Source organism: Carettochelys insculpta, chromosome 1 (genome assembly GCF_033958435.1).
Source record: "Carettochelys insculpta isolate YL-2023 chromosome 1, ASM3395843v1, whole genome shotgun sequence".
Lineage (NCBI taxonomy): Eukaryota > Metazoa > Chordata > Testudines > Carettochelyidae > Carettochelys > Carettochelys insculpta.
Window position 1 is genome coordinate 241,601,696 of NC_134137.1, and position 18,065 is coordinate 241,619,760.

Below are 18,065 nucleotides of genomic sequence, written 5' to 3' on the forward strand. Positions count from 1 at the left end.
TATTTCATCCTGGGGGTATTCGTGGTCTTTGTCTCCCACTCTGTGGCTGTTTTATTGGCTATGACGGGTGTGCCAAGTGGGGGGCCTGGAATTTCATAAGGGGGTGCAGCATGATTAACTGCTGGGTCTCAGGCTCATCCATCTCATTAAGAATGTTGAACTATGTTACTATTTTTATGTACGTATATTCATATTTATATAGCTATTAATAAAGTTTGGGGTTTTTTTTTACATTCTACAGTCTTTCTTACACATGCCAAAAGGTTTGTTTTTTCTTTTTTTCCATATGAACATAACCAAAATTTCCAGCAGTTTGGATTACATTAGAGCGGGGGAGAGGTGGAGGAGGCTGCTAGTTGTAGGGACAAAAAGCAGGGCCGAACACAAATAGTTTGCTCAACCCTGGGCTATACTGCTTGTAAGCTCTTTGAGTTGCTTAGTCTGGTACTTGATCTTGGTGGGGGATGTGAGAACATGCACCCTTTTATTTCATATAGTCTCAGAGGGACAGCCATGTTAGTCTGTAGCTTCACAAATAAGGTGTCCTGTGACACCGTTGAGACTAACAAATTTAGTAGGTCATGGGTTTTATAGACTATGTATTTATATATACATACACACATAAACATAATATTATAATCAACTTTGTACAGTGTATGTATGGTAAGGTTTTATTTGAAAACTAATAATTTTTTGATTAGTATTGTCCTGATAAAATGTCTACTCATGTTATAGGTGAAGTTCTAAAATTCGCCTGTATTCTAGTATTAACACATTTTCCAAACCACACAGCCCTGCCTAACCATAAGTTTTGCCAACAGTTCTGTCCTAAACCAAGGAATATACGCTTGCTTTAATTTGCATTCAAGCAGTAAACAGAGTCACTAAGCAGGAGAGAAAAACAAAAGAAGCTCAAACAGGTGAAAGAACTCAGCAGGAAATATCTTACACAGACTCTTTTTGTTGTGTTTCCCAATTGGAAATGTTTTTCAAGACAGGGAATGAAACTATGAAAAGAAGGGACAAATACCCCAAGACCCCTCCCCTTCACCTCTTCGGCATCAGACCTAAGAACATTAATTAAAAAAACAATCATTGGTCGTGAAAGGAAAGGGGTCCTGATCGGCTAGCAGGCTAGACTAGTGGTTTCCAACCTGTTCAGTAACATGGCACACTTTAATGAGACAACAGTTAAATGACACACCCACTTTTTTCAGCTGAATCAATTGCTCATGTCACATTTACTTACATTTACTATGGTCATAGTCTAACGAGAGACATTTTCAACATAGTAGTGCATACAACAAGCTAAACAAGGATCAAATAAATTCATGTTAAAGAACCACGGCAAGGGGAAATTGACGAAATTTCAGGGTACACTTAGTTCTCACAGCACACCAGTGTATTGTGTGGCACAGTGGTTGAAAACCACTAGGCTAGCCCAGGACGTAAATATCGGGGACAGGGAATCTGGGACTGAGAGTTTGTTGGAATCATTGTGCAGTATAACCAAGGCCTGGGAAAGCCAGGGTGGAACTGGCAGGCTACAGTTACAGACACATGTCTTGGAGGGACCAGCATTTTGGTGTCTGATTGAGAGAAGGCCAGGTTGGAGGTTACAATAGCAAGGAAATCAAGGCAGGTTTTGTGGGCAGAAGTAATACAGCTGCCCCCACCCCAATTTTACCTCCGATATTTCACAGGAATGCATAGGCAGCACTTTAATACAAATAAGTAAATAGTAACAGAAGAACGGCAAGCCATGTGGCACCTTATAGACTAAGATATTTTGGAGCATAAGCTTTCGTGGGCAAAGACCTGCTTCGTCAGGTGTAACAGGACACCTTACTCTCTGGAAAATCATCTGTCAGGTGATAGTTTTTGTTTCCTTGGTGGTTGTACTTCTTGGACTAGAAAATAACAAGTATTGAAAAACTATGTCATGGGGCAAAAAGAGTTTACCACATTAGACCCAGATCCTACAAACACATAAGCACATGCTAATGAAGTAAATGTCATCTATTTTAATGTGATTAATCACAACCATGCAGTTTGTGCATCTTTGTAGAATGAACATTTAGTGAGTTTAATTCAAGTACAATCACATGTCAAGGGTATGCAGTAGCCTAAATTGAAAATGAAAAAGACCCATCAGCTTGTGTAATCTGTCCTCATCACTACACTCTGAAGGTGGGGAGTGGCAATTAGCATAGGGATGTAATACAATATTGTTACATCAAAGTGTGATATTTTTATGAGCGACTGTATCCCTGTATTTATTTCTTGCACACTATGGCAATAACCTTTGTATAAATCTTGGTGAGATATCATTTAAAAACTGATAGTTTGCTGGTCATTATTGTCCTGGTAACCCACATGTGGGGACATCGTATATAAAGTTGTTAGAAGCTAGTTCATGGTGTTACTGACACATGTTCAAGTCTGAGGAGGGGACAAACCAGTTCCTCAGGGACAAAGGGTAAGCTGACACCTCAGCCAGATATAAATAAAAGCAATGGGCCTGCTAAATGACCATTCTTTGGCAGGAAAGGGGGTTCTGGGTGAAAAAGCTGCCTTTAAGCAAAGAAACACCCTGAAGTTCCTGTCCACATAGACTGGCCATTTTGATGTTCTCAGCTGGAAATTCCCCTTTGGAGATCAGGCAGGAAAAAGACTATGAAAAGAAAAGAGAGACAACCCCCACCCCACCCCACCCACCCACCCACCCACACACACACACACAGAGCCCTATCTATAGAGGCACCAAAAAGAACAAATGAAGTAACCATTGCCCTAGGGAAAGGGTCTTGGCCTAAAAAGTGTGGCCAGTCAAGACTGTTGAGAGCATCTAAAACTCCATTTTGAATGTAACCTAGTTTGTTTACTTAGGCACTACTTGTTTACTTTGTCTTTTTTCTTTTTCTATAACTACTGCTGCATTTCATGTCTCATTACTTCTACTCACTTAAAATCTTTCTGTAGTTAAACTTGTTTTCTTGTTTTACCTAACCTAGCATGTTTGAAACCAAGTGCCTGGGAAACTCTATTTGGGGTAGTAAGATAGGTATGTCTCATTTCTATTAATTAAATGATGGACTTTATATACTCTTGTATTGTCCAGGAAAGGGATGGGCAGTACGAGCCATACAAGACACACATTTCTGGGGGGAAACCTAAGACTGGGAGTATTTTGGGTTCACTCTGCAGTATTAACAAGGCAGGTAAGAGCCAAGATGTGCCTGGGTGGCTTGCACCATGCAGCAAACAGGCCTGGGAGTGATTTATATGCTGGAGGCTGTTTATAAGCAGTCAACAACTGGAAGCAACAGCAGAGAAGCCTTCTTAAGTGTACCCCACATTAGAGGGGAGGCATGACAGCTATTCATTAGCCCAGATTATACCCTAGGTACATCACAGTCTCATGGGCTACCAAAGGTATCTTGGGACATATTGGCATCTCCCAAGTCTTGATTGCACAGTCCTGGCTTGCCCCATGAAATACGGGGTGATCACAGAAATATTTAGAGGCACTAACCTTGCTTGACATGCTGGAGTCACAACTGTAATAAGAATGGACACCCACTAGCTACATATTTACAGTTTTTCCACTTTTCTCTTTCCAAATAATTTTCCTAGACCAATGTACTGAAATAAAATGAATGTCTTGCCCCAAGTTTTCCTCACTCAATATCTCGTCAGTAGTGTTTATGTATTGACAGGTTATCTGCAGGGTGGCTATGACATCACCAGCAAAGCACATAATGAGACTTACCAGAGAACAGAAGCTGGTGATCTGTGAGTTCAGGAGACCTGACAAAGCAAAACAACCCAAAGCCCATTTAAAATGACTTGAGCACTGAATGCCCCACAATTCCCATTTACTTAAAATCCCCCCTGGCCCTGGCTCAACCCATCTGCCCCCGCCAGTCCCACTAACCACCCAAGCACAGCTCCTGCTCGACATCCCCACTTGTGGCTTGGGCTCAATCCCCCTCCATGCGGGGCTCCAGTTCAACTTCACCCCCTGCAGCCCTAACTCACCCCAGATTTAACCCTCCGTCCCCTTCCCACATCCCCAACCCATCACCAGGCTTAACCCTCCCCCAACAGCCCCCTTGAACCCTGGACAAAAGTCAAGTTATGTGAGGTTGCATGGGAACACAATCCTCAGGTAAATCAAGGCGCTACTGTAGTAAGAGATAGCCCATGCCCTACGGGGCCTAAAATTTAAACAGATGCGACAAATAAAATGTGTGAGGGAAAAATATAATTATTCCCATTTTACAAATGAGAAGCTGAGGCACAAAAGCTACAAACTGACTTACCCACAGCCATATATTGACTCCGTGGCAGAACAGGGAAATGAACATTGATTTCCTGAGTACCAATCCTGTGCCATAACTATGGGGGATCACTGAATGCTTTTTTTTTCCCTCAATTTCTTTGCCTAAAGCTTAGGTTTTAGTAATCTGCACACAAAACCACTGTGATAGTATGTGAGAACCAGAAAAGGAGGAGTTGTAAACAGAATATAACCCTTGCCAGCCTCATATCACTAAGGTTAAACCAATATAAAAAATAAACAAGCAACACATGTGAGGCAAAGTAAATTAGATTTTAAAAGTTCCTTTGATGTTAATAATCAAAGATGTGAGCAGTGCCATGTAAAAGAAAATTTTAAATACATGCGCTTTCCATAATGTCTCCACCCTAAAATAGAGCTGCATTCTTCCCTAGTGACAGATAGACATTTCAGTCTGTATTCTATCAAAACAGAAATGGAGTCATGTAGCACTTAAAAGACTAACAAAATAATTTATTAGGTGATGCGCTTTCATGGTAATAACCTTTGTATAAATCTTGGTGAGATATAATTTTAAAACTGATATTTTCACTTCTTCAGATCATAGCCTTATCAGAACAGACTTCCCTAGTATAACTGTAATGCCTGTAATTCCTAGGGAGGAATCAGACACAGTGATTTAAAGTCTGTTGGAAATGATGAGTCAAATGCTGCCCCTGCTGAGCATTTTGTTTGTCATATGATACAAAACAGGCGTATCTGAAACATAGGATGCAGACGTTCAGTATTTCAGCCTCGAGACGATCAGAATTGCAAAAGCCTGTGTCTTTTCTGAGAAGCTGATTGAAGCAGGTTTTATTTCAACTGTGAGCTTTACGGCTCTTGAAGGATGGGCTACTAAACAAGGATAATCCCCTACTCAAATTCTCAGTCAAACAAAGCACTTCTTACGGAGTTCTCTAAACATTATGTTACCAAAAGAAACACCCACATTTTTAAGCAGTCAGTTACATTTCATTCCCATTATTTTCAGCTTATTTTGTCTGCCTTTTGATAGTTCATTTAATGTGTTTATTGGCCTGTAATAAAATTGTTGCATCGCACACGCTTAAAAAGAATGTGATAGGGAAGAAAAACACACTGACTTTTTATTTGTTACAAAGCACTTGACCTGTCTTTTGCTTCATTCTTTATTTATACTTATTAGCACTGGCAGGTGGCTGTTTTGAAGGCAAAAAACATGCCAAATGTTCTTGTCTTGCTAGGTATTCTCCATGGCTTATGAGACTGCTCACTCACTGGAGAGCACAAAGGAAGCATGTGTGCTTCAATCACTGCCTTAATACTCAATCTGTTGAATGTATTAAGCAAAAGATCCAGTTTGTGACGGAGTGAGGTTAAAAATGTCCCCTAACAAATCCTGAATGGGGGGTCAAGCAGGTGGAGCACTCTCTCTGTCTGCTCCTGCAACATGCATTAGGGGCACTTTTGCTTAGTGGCAGTCACCGATACATTCCAGGCTGGAACTTTTGCTTGGTCTTGAGGTCTGCCTGGACTAGGATAAATGCTGCAGTTTAAAAACAGAATGGTTAACACATTTTAAAGGCCTAATGCAGACAGGATAAGATGTGTTTCAACATACAATAACTGGAGAAGGGGCATATTCAGTAAACAATTGAGCTGTATGCACATTTTCTGAGGAGTGTGGTTGCAGGTTTTGCAATGAAAGTCCTAAGGAAGGCGACCGTCCGTCCTGTATTAGGTGCGACAGTCCCATATTTGGGACACCAAAAGACATCCCTGCTTATTTCTTAAAAGGGACTGATTGTCGTATATTTTAGCCCTCCCTCCTGCTGATCTTTTCTGGCAGCAGCTGCTGGCAGGAGTTCTCCAAGCCTTGGGGAATCAGGGAAGCCTGGGCAGCTGCTGCATCCCTGCCGCTTCCCCAGGGCGCAGGGAACACAGGCAGCTGCCGCTTCCCCAGGGCACGGGTGTGGGGGGGTAGCACTTCCCCGGGGCTCTGGGAAGGGTTGGCAGCTGCGGCCTCCTTCCCGGCTGCCTGCAGCTTTGTGGAGATGCCCCTCCCCCCATATCTCCTTGTTCCATATTTAGGACAGGGGATATGGTTGCCCTGGTTCTAAGTTCTGATACGAAGTCCAGTGCATTAATTAGCAGATTTGATCAAGTTTGTGCCCGTTTGCAATGAATGCAGGCACAATTTAAATGATTCTAGAAAGATTTATTGTTTCATATCTGAAGCTGGTTATGCATCGTTTTACTACAAAACCAGTGGAGACTCAAGAGGCTTTGACTTCAAGGTTTTGCTAGTGTTCATTTGAATCTGAAACTCAGAGAGACATTCAGGGTGCGAAAACCACCTCTCCTTCCTCTTGCCCTTGCAATCATTTTGAAGAAAACATTTAAAGAAAAACCTAGAAACAGATATTTCATCATTTCACCTAAATTGACTATTTAGCTGAGATGTGCCTGAACCAAAACCCTGGAATCTGATCACCTCAATCTTTGAGGAAATTTGAATCCCGCTCTGGTCTCTGTGAGTGAACAGTCACTCTCTGCTGGGCCAAACACAAACCTGAATGTATTCACACATCTGAACAGAGGTGGGTTGAAAATTTTTCAGTCCATTGATGCACGTTCATCAAAATCAAGACATTTAACAGGACTGTGTCAAATCAAATGACATTTTTAACAGCAGAAGAAATCTAAATGGTTCATTTACATCAAATCGAAATGTTTTGTTTCAGCCTTCTGGTTTCAATTAATTCTGTTTGGACTTTTTAACATTAAATATAAAGCAAAGCATTTCAACATTATTGAAACAATACATGTCAAGCTGTCAATGCTACAGTTAAAATGATTGAAACAATTAAACAATCCTGAATTTAAATTATTTCAGAACTTTTGTTTCACAGGAAGTTTTGAAATGTTAGCTTTTTAATCCGACTCAGAACAAAGAAGAAACAGAAACCCAACAAAAAATCAGCAATGGTGGATTTTTGCTAGGAAATTTAAATTCCAGTTTTTAACCAGATCCCTCTCCAAACATTGAAGAAGTTTAGTTCTGAGCTTTATAAATTGGGCTCCTCTCTACTGTTTAAGGACATACTTAATTCACTTCAACACTTGTATGTATTTCAGCTCCATAAACTTACAAAAGACCTGGCAGCAGATTGTCAGTGTTATGATTGCACTAAGCAAAGTTGAACACATTCCAGAGCAATGAGATATGTAAACACTTTTAACACAGATCCTGCATATAGGCCACTAGGCCATTCCCTCTTCCAGGGCTTTAGACCACCACAGGAGTCTGTCTACCCAGGCCTGATTGTAAGATCAGGGCATTTAGTCTTTTATTCTGATTTGCAAATGCATTCTTATTTCAATTCCCTCTCCAATATTTACATACAATTGATGCCAGAACACCATATTTTAGATTAAAACAAATAGCTTTGTTGGCATTTGGCATTCAAATATGTAGCAAAGTACTTTATTTTCCTTTTTTGCTTGGATTTGGCATAAAAATGGTTAATAAATGACAGCCATCTTCTCTAGGGAGCTCTTGGATTGTGCCATTATCCCTGCATACAGGTAGAAAACTTCAGGTAGAGATTTTCATTTATAACAGGTATTGCTACAAAGAACATTCTATCCCTTTGCTGTTGCTATGTTAATCTCTCTGCACAGTAGGATTACAGAGGACTATAATCTCACAAAAAAATGAACAGTTGCCAATTCGTTTCCTAAAAATAAATCTTAAACAAAGAGCTATGAAATACTATTGAAAACAGGAGGTTCTGATCTGACATTGATCAGGCTTTTTGCTAAAAGGAAACATTGTTACTTCCTTCCCCCTTGAGCACATGGAACAGTCAGACTTTTTGCAGGTAAGACCCTGATATTTGCTACTTGTGAGATTTTTGGTAATCCATGTTAATATTTTATCACTTTAAAAATCCGTTAATGCATTTCCCATAGCAGAGTCATTAAATGATTAAAATGTGGTAATGATGCTGCAATATAGTAGGCAGGTAAAATGCTTGATTTGTTGGGAATTGCCTGGAGTGGCTTCAGATACTTTGGATGGTAAAATCAGTTCAGAGTTCTTTAAAGAAAAAAAAGGTGAAAATTCCTTGTTATTCTTGCTACAATTATATATCCAGAATGAGGATGGAAGGAGGAATTAAAACTAGTACAAAGAAAAAAGATGCTATTACAGCCTCTTGAATGGAGCACTCTTCAGAAGAACAGACATATTATACAGAGGTATCAAGAAGAGAAAAAGTATAGCAACATCCACACTTTGCCAGGCTAAAAAAGTACTGAAAGTGTACACTGAAATAGACTCTTTGTATGCAGAACGGTACTTGTTATACACCTGGGGCACAATCTGGCAAACATTTATTATTCTCATGAGTAGCGTGCTTTGGACTAGTGCTCTATATAGCAGTTAGTTACAGGCTTAACAGAAATGATAAAACTTCAGTATTTATCATCTTATTGAAAATGTGATGCATGAATGTTAGTCATTACCATGTTTGAGTGATATTTCAACATCCATACCTGTTTAGCTGCCAGCCCTGAACTTTGTCCTGTAGAGGCAAGCCCCTGTGCTTGTACACAGCTGCACTGAAATCAAAAGGGCTGTGTGTCACTAGCAGGGTCCATCCACATGGAAAGAGTTGTAAGATGCGGTCTTAGCTTCTAAGTCCTTTTATGAAAGGTACAAAAAACTGTTGATCATGCATCAAATGTGAGGGGCCTAATTCTGACTCCCTTACTGATATGGAGAAGTACCTTATTCCACACATAACCCTGATTATTTCAGTAGAAAGTAAAGTCCTCATTATAAAAAGGGAAGAATCACATGGTTCATCATCAGATGTTCTCAAACTCTAGGTCAGAACTTCAAAGTGGGTTGCAACTCCCTATTTGAATGATATTTTTGGGAGGAAAATATCTACCACCAATATGAAGTTCACAAGAAAAGTCAAATATGTGGATATAATTGTGGTATTTTTAAGAACGATATTATCTTTGCTGAAAAATCACACCCTTATAAAAACATATTAATTGCAAATGATTGCTTTTCAGCCACAGCATCCTTCAAATCTGCAAATACAGTCCACTTATTATAGACTGGTGTATTATAACGTCTTTAATCTTTTTAACAGGGCTGCACATAAAAGAGGAAATCGTGCAGCAGAGCAGATGTTCAAAAAACTGGGGTCAGTGTTTGCAGAGCAGGTGCTGGAACAAATGCAATGTAAAGCACTGACTCCAGCTGCTCTTTTTGTTACATATGAACGTGTGCAGACCTTATACAATATCAAAAATAAACAGAAAAAGTCCATACAAACTGAGTTCTTTATCTTGTGGAACTGTAAGAGAGCAACTAACTATTCAGTCCATCCCATAGTAAGTGTAGGATGCAGCCTTCTCCAGTCACTGCCAGCTGTTATGGGATTTAAACCCACAAACCCTTTTTGGTAAAATGATAGGGTAGTTGATATACAGCAAAAAATAATTTAAATACTTAAACTTCAGTGAACAAGGAATGGAAGTACATGTGTGGCCACCAATTCATTCAAAAAGTAACAAGAGACTAAGCCAATCTCTTTCTTCTGTGTTAAGTATAATAATGGACCGGAACCAGGTGGGAGACCGCTATGCTCTCAAATGACTGAAATATTTCCTTTTCCAGAGAGAGAAATGGAGTGTTTCTGTTAGAATCGCTATTATTCTGTATTTATTCACACATTAAAGCTGCTTGCAGTAGATTGGTAAAACAGGACAAGCAAGGTAGAGTCAGGATCATGTGGTCTAGCTTTCTGAATGATTGAAGGCAATGTGTATCTGGGCTGCAGGAGAATAGAAGTCCATGAAAAAGACATTAAGAATCTCAACAGTTTACTCGGGACTCATCTTGAGAGAAGAGAACCTAAAACATGCATGTCAGACAATGGCTTAATCAACCTGGATCCTGAGAACAGCTTAAAAGAAGCTAGTTCCTTCTCCTGGCAGCGTTACCACTTCTCAAGACATTCTCAAAATGCTGGCTAGTCCCCAGTGCTGCAGGCTGGAGGAAAGGCACTCACTAAGCTGATCCCATCGAGGAGATGATTCTGTTGGTGGCAGCTGCAGAAGTGCTATTTATTCTGGGTTTGGTGTGGAAGTCGGAGTCCTTTTGCACACCCACAACTTTTTACAAAAACTGTTGGATCCGACGCTTCCCAGGGCTTCTGATTGATGTGGAGGGGTCTCAGAAGAGGGGCGCCCAGGTGCTGAAGACTTACACAGAAGTCACAGCACAACAGTGCGGCAGGACCTGCTGCCTTCTGAAGAATGGTAAGTGATTACTATCTGCTTCCGTACAGAGCCCGTACTGTCTGTATTAAAAATAAGTATTCGCACACATGAGGGAAGTTAATTTCAGGCTGTTTATACATAATTTAGTCATTGTTCCAAACTGTAAGAGTGCAACAATTTGATGGAAAGCAAGGACACATGTAAATAATTTCCTTCCTATATCCCCTCTTTATTCTTATAGAAGTGCACTTGGCTGCTTGAACTCTTTCAAGGAGCAAATGAGAATGTTGATATTTTTAGATAGGACTGAAATTGGGGTCTGTGTCTCCAAAGCAAGGGAGGAATATTATTTATTTAAAGGGTAATGAAATGGAGGACCTCTAGATTTCACTACAACACCGATTTCCTGGGAACAACATGCCAACAGCGCTATGTTTAAGTAAAGCAGACTCACAACATCCCTGGGAGTGATTCTGTCATCAGCAATTAGGCTGACAAGATCATTTCTTGCTAACTAGTATGAGTGATTTCAATGGGACTACACTAAATCAAAGTAAGTTACTACTGAACATAAGTAGGGATGGCAGACTCAGGCCTTTGCTTGAGCTATGTTAACAAGACTGTAAACTCCTTGGGGCAGGGACCATATTTTTGTTTTGGGTTTACAGAGCACCTAGAACAATGGAGATCTAGTCCTATGAGTAGGGCCTATGATGTTCACAACTTACAAATTCTGAAACACACTGAGAGTTGTTATTTAACTTGCCAAAGATACATAAAAAACAGTACTGAAGGTGGAATTAGAAGTCAGGAATTCCTGACTGTTAGTCACAAAGCACGTAATGACCACTCTGCTTTTCTATACAATTGCAGAAAACTAAAGATTCTCTTGGAGGTTCTGCACTGGCATTAATGGAGCAGGATGCTTTGCTAGGACATCAGCCTTGAACAGGATCAAATCAATACTGGACAAGTTGCATAGCAATAGTAAAAGCAAAACCCTTCTATTTCAGTTTTGATGCTATTTTAGATGACTGACTGAGGATAGGAACCTGTGAGGAAAATTAAGAGCTCTGCATCAAAATTGGGAGGGTTTAAATATCAACAAGAGATTTTGAGAGGTGTTGGGTTGTCTTAAGCAATACAATGACTAAGCAGTTGATATAAATGTAGCAAGATTTTATCCAAGATTTAAAAAATATCTATATACTTTGCTTGCATTTTGTAAGTCTAAAACAAAAAATTTCCATTAAAATATGCAAACTTTGGAATGGCTTTCTGAGGCAGATGGGTAATGGCACATAAAACATCACAACACAAAGTCACCCGTTCAAATTGTTTATAAAATAACAGGAAACAAGTTTGTCCTATATTGTTGGCATTTCAATTAACTATCTTAAATAAGGTTAAAACTGCTTTCAGCTTCCTAGTAAACAGACGTAGATACTACCAAACCTACCATTATAAACAACCTTTACAAGTGGCACTGTCATCCAACAGGCCAGGACTAAATGGATATCCAGATTCATAAACAAAACCAGTGAAACGGAGATTCAAAAAACAAAAATAGTGTTGGTCCATTCAAAATGGAGTTTTACAGTTACTGGAAAAAGTGTCACAGGGGAATTTACTCCACTATTATCCATGCTGTATTTTGTTTTTGTGACTTGACATAAGACTTTTGTGACCATGACTATCAAAAACAGTAGATTTAACAAGCACTAAAATTACAAGATGAAAAAGTTAAAATAATTAGAACAAAATACTTTAAAGTTACCTGGTAACTGTCTAAGGTAATCAAAGACATTATTATAGCATGCTTTTTGTAACCTTCATTTTTTTCCCTTCCAAAAAAACCCCACCCTTACCAAAAGAATTACAACTGGGGCAAATTAATTGGCTCATTCAATTCATTTTAATTCACCTTAAGCAGAAAACAAACTACCATATAAAAGGAATATAGACTCTAATATTTATTCTTTCCATTGAAAGTAGACATCTTTTTGTTACCCTTAGGAAAGAATTCAGTTAAATTTGCAATTGCTGAGTAATCTGCAAAACAATTAGACTTTTGAAAGGAAATGTTGAGATTGCCACAGATGTCTGCATTGGCACCTGTAATTCTTCCATAAACAAAAAATGTGAAAGTAAAAATTTTGGGACGGGGGTCTTGCTTTGAAATATACTGTCCAGCTAGCATGTCTATTTGCAGGCACTTCGTGTTCTTAAAAAAAGACATACTTTACCTAGAAAGCTGCAAAGTATTTCATGCATAATAATGTTAAAAGACACAAGATATATTATCACAGGACAGACTGATGCTGTAGAAATTAATGATGTATGCCTGTATCTAAGGATAAAGCTATAGGTTGCTAATGTAATTAGTGAAAAATGAGGAATACCCTAAAGTAAAATTATCAACATGAACAAAAAGATAAAGCTTCCAGTTTTCAAATACTGACTTTATACAGATTTGTAGTCGTACATTATTAGCAATTTGCACAGCATATTGGGATTCCAGAATGAAAGATACCATGTAAATGCATTAGTCATAATTCTATAACAAATACTTGAAAATCTATTGTTTTGGTTTTTATTTTATTTTATTGCTATTTGCTTACCAATTTTTTTTAAAACTGCAAGAGAAAATGGAAAGGCTTATTGGTGCTGAGAGCATTTTCTGCAATCAATCTTTAAAAATGGTCAGTGAAACTCAAGTTCTCTTATAGATGCAGAAAACTGTTGTCTATCCCTGATCTACAAAGATGGAAATATTTATAGAGTTATTGCAAATGGCAGCTTAATAGAGTATTAAAGTCTTTGTATTAGAGCCTATAAATAAGAATTAAGTACAACTGGGACAATACAGTGTCAGAATTTTTTTTATTAAGCCTGTAGGATTACTCTTCTGTTTTTCACACATCATGTTTTCTGTTATTTTCATAAAGACAGTGTTTATACTTCCTTACACCTGTCTTTTATTAACAAACACATGTACGCTAACCACAACCTTTTATCTTACTGGAGGCTGATGACAGTTGACTAGAGTTAGTTATAAAATATGAAGAATGACCTGACACAAGGAAAACTTGCTAATTATTTTCTGGTTTGAGACCTGATCATACCATCCTTTCCCAGAATTTTCATTAGCATTTTAGAGACACTCATCTGTTATTTGTTGACTTTTCTGTCTTGGTTCCAACTGGGCAAAAAATATTTTGGTTAAAACACCCAACGTCTGATCTATTTCTGCTGTCACATGTTATTTGCAACAGAACTGTAATGGCTCCATTTCAGAAAACTGATGTGTTCAGATTTATCATAGTTAATTAAGTACATACCCGTAAACTCATATATTTATTTTAAAAAAATATCACCTTTCCTTTACTGCACTAAATTTGCTTGTCTATATTGACAGGCCTATTTCCAAGTAGCATTTTGACTATGTTATTCTAAGGTAGTATGCAGGCTACTAAATAAAAAAAAACAAAAACAAAAAACCCTCAATAAATTAAGAAAAGAAAAGATTAAATATCCAATTCTGGTGTATTTCAAAAACAAATATGTTCTTCTCTTTCCACTGTAGATAACTGAAAATACTTTGAGTGTAAATAAAAGTGTGTATGTGGAAGGGTGGGGGAAGAGGTTGTGGCTTAAAATGATTATCCAAGGAAACACTATTAACAAATTTATTCCAAAAGCTAGTTTCTTGTGGGACTAACAGTAGGGTTGATTGTTGAAATAAACAATATAATAATGTGACACATTTATTACACCATTTTTCTGAGGAATTCTTCAGTGTGGATTCAGCATAACATTAAAGAGTTTTGTTATTACTGTGAAGGAAATACATACAGTGTATTTAGAACAGAGAGGTGGATCTGTCCCATGAAAGCTCATCACCTAATAAATTATTTTGTTAATCTTTAAAGTGCTACTGGACTGCTTTTTGTTTTGACAGTGTAGTTAGAATCAGGTTTTTTTTACATCAAAAACTACAGAATCATTCCAGAAGTGTTTTTGTAGCAAGGGTCCAGCACTTTTGATGAACATGTCTGTTCTAAGCAGAGCTATGCTGACACCATAAGCAGCTAATCTTAAAAGCACACTTCAAAAACAAACAGTCCAAATTCAAATTCAAAAGATATGGTCAGCATTTTCTCATATTCTTTGCTAACAGGAAGTATCAGCACCATATGATACCCTTTTAATCTTTCATTTCAGTCATAGCTTCTTTGCTATGCAAGAAGCTCTTTTTAGCACAGTTTAGTTTAGCTTGTCACTGGGAAAGAAGAACTGAGGTAAAAAAATATGATCATAACAAATCTTACTTATGGTTCCAAGGATGGTAAATCAGTTCACTGAAGGAGAATTAGCTTTGGACAAGATGTTTGGCTTTTGAGCACACTGTAAGATACTCTCACAGGAAACTTTGCCAGCGTTCTGAACGGCGCCTTACTTTAATTTAATGGAAAGTGTTTTAGCATTAGTATTACACAATCATGAGGGGCAAAATTTTCAGAAATATCTAAATGACTTAAAAGACTAAGTTTCATTTTCAGAAGTGGCTTTGGCACTTAGACATCTAAGTCTCAAGGAAATGAAGTATGTGTTGCTGAGACATCTAAGCACTTTTTATTCTTTTATCCATGGACTTCTGATTTTTGGCAGACAGCCCTGAAACCCAAATGATATCATATCAGACCTAGAGCTGTATAGATGTCATGGGTTTGCACTTATTGTTTAGCCCCCTACAAGGCACTATCTTGTATTATCAAAAAAACAAAAGATGATGCCTAGTTTAAGAGATTGTTAACGGGGTAGAAAGCCTTTTATCTGTAGGCCTTATGCCTGAATGCAGTGTACGTCAGTAATCATCATCAGCAATTGCTGTCCAACAGCATTGTAATAACCTTTGTGAAAGTCGTAGATGGTCTCAGACCAATTCCTAATGGACAGTCATCCACGTCACAAGAGCTACCATCTCAAAGTCACCCCTGCTGGTGGCTTTAGTAGAGATGTCCAGAATCATCTCACCAGGAAAGGAGGACTGTCCAGAACATGCCTGAGACACAATGGGAAGAGTTGTGTGGACAAGCTTGTAATAGCCTGACTTCAGCATACCTATTTTGCAAACCTGGGGAATGATCTGTAATGTAAATAACTCGGTTTCTCTGTGCTGACTTGCCCAATTGCAAAACGAAAATTAAAAATACTTGTAGTACCTGCCTCACAAGGTGCTGGCAGGCTTACTGAATGTTTGTAAACTATGATGGTTTAAAAGTGCCACGTGACCTTCCATTTATTATAACTCCTCTTTTAAAAAAATGTTAAACAATAAAAACAAAAGGCAATGTGAATGGATCATCATCCCCCCCCCCACACTACATTATATACTCTTTTCTCATTATAGTTTCCTGTAACCTGGCAGTTTTCTACTTTGAATCTATCCATGAGAACATTAATTGCCTGCACATTTATTGTCCAGCATTGGAAAGCTGCATATTGAGACCTGCAACCAATGTCATTTTATACAACATCACAGCAGGTAAAAATATACTGTGCATACAAAGACTAAAATAGACCAGTGATGGGGTCATTGGTTATCATGTCAGTTCAATCATGATGTTAAGATGAAGGGAAAACATCACCTTATTTTACTTGAAGCACATGTATAAATGGTAAAAGTGCCTTGGGAGCTTTTTCTTTATCTACAACAGTTATAAGCTAACTTGTAAATTTCATTTACTTATATATGTATCTATTTTATTTCTTCTCTTTCATTCAACCTATGAGAGATTAACTGAAAAAGCACCGGTATTGCTACAATTTACACTTTTAGGTGTGTATTTAATGTTGTGTGTCTTTTTTAATTTCTTTAATAGGGATTGATCCAGATCTTCTCATTTTTGAAAAATTCTCTTATAAAGATCCGAATACCCGTTCATCTTTTAACAAATGGGAAAGGCAAAACAACTCCAGGACTGCTGATTCAGAAAAATGCCGGCACAATAATGTCACATCGAGGTCTCTTCTACTCCAATCTCCATCTTCTACCACTAGCCAAGGCTTGGTGACAAATGATACTCACACCCACTACGGAAGCGGCGTGGTCCCAAAAATCAAACCAACCACACACTTATGGGCAAGATCTCTACCACTGGACAACCATTTTGCTAAGGAGACAGATTTGACTTCAGAAAGTATAGGTTTGACATCTAACTCAGACAAAAAGATGTCTGTATCCACTAAAAAGATGTCATCCCATCTGCCCAATCCTGCTCACCTGAACATCAGTAAGCAGCACTTCAATGAAACTAAAGGATACAGCGGCAGGAACTACACTTCAGATAATGAGGATCAAAGACCTTCTTGGGTGACATTGGATACAAGTGCTTGGTTTACCCCTGTGGTGCTTTGTTCTTTTTTCATTTGCCTTTGCTGTTGTATTGTTCTTCTGGCAGTTGGGCATTGCAAAAAGAAGAGAGGTCACTATAAGCCAGTGCGGAGAGGAGAGGTCAGGTCCAGGCAGTATATAAAATACACTCTTGTAAAAGATAGTGTGTAATAACAGATATAGAAAAAAGTAAAAGCTAATTATTTTGCATCACTTACGCTGGTGGAGGAAGAGGTAGCAGCTATGTTTAGCTAAATACCTTGCACCACTTATTTCTTAAGATCTTCCCTTTGGAGATTTTGAACTAATTTTTAGCAGCTATATTAGCAACTTTTGATAGCACTGTTGGTTAAACATCCTTTTGTAATTCTCTTTTTGCTACTCATTGATCCAAAGAGATATAGGGACAAATTCTAGTCATATATACATTCCCACAACTTTCATTGAACTCAGAGATGTTTGTACATATTTGTTTATAATGTGATCCAGAGTAACTTATTTACAATTAGAATCCTTTCCTAACCTCTCTGTAAAGACAATGGACTTGAATCCACATTCCTCTTTTCACTGACCTATTTCATGTAACCTGTGTAAAGCAAATGAAAAATGCGAACATATGCGAATAGCAGCATTTTACAATTGCTTTGCCTAAATCTTTATGGAAATGCAAAGTTATTGTTAGGTTATTAATATCTTAAACAATATCCATAAGTTTAAAGTAGTGGAAATTAGAGTTTGTAAACACACACTTACTTCATCAATTACCCAGGAAAGGGTTGTAGATACTGTAATTCCTTCAGTTCTTTGTTTTAAAATTAATCAGGTGATGGGACTTCCACAATTGTTTGGGTCTTATCTGTTGCCTGTAGCAGCACTGCCAGTTCCCTTCCAGAAACCTGTAGCACCTATCTCTTTGTTTCCCCTCCCATCCTAGATCCCAAGCCTTCTTGCACCTCCTCAGACCAATAGCCTTTCAAGTTGCTACAGCTTGTCTGTATCTTACAAATGTCAATCATATCCCAAATCCCCACCTCCCAC

The 18,065-nt window shown here is 38.3% G+C and overlaps 1 protein-coding gene across 1 annotated transcript; it reads left to right on the plus strand.

Annotated features, from left to right (window-relative positions):
* Nucleotides 1-10,440: 10,440 nt before the first annotated feature.
* On the plus strand, nt 10,441-17,198 carry MANSC4 (MANSC domain containing 4). The gene is made up of 3 exons (XM_074983674.1): nt 10,441-10,669; nt 16,044-16,178; nt 16,516-17,198. The coding sequence occupies exons 1-3, from the start codon at nt 10,441-10,443 to the stop codon at nt 17,196-17,198; spliced, it is 1,047 nt and encodes a 348-aa protein (XP_074839775.1).
* The last annotated feature ends 867 nt before the right edge of the window (nt 17,199-18,065 follow it).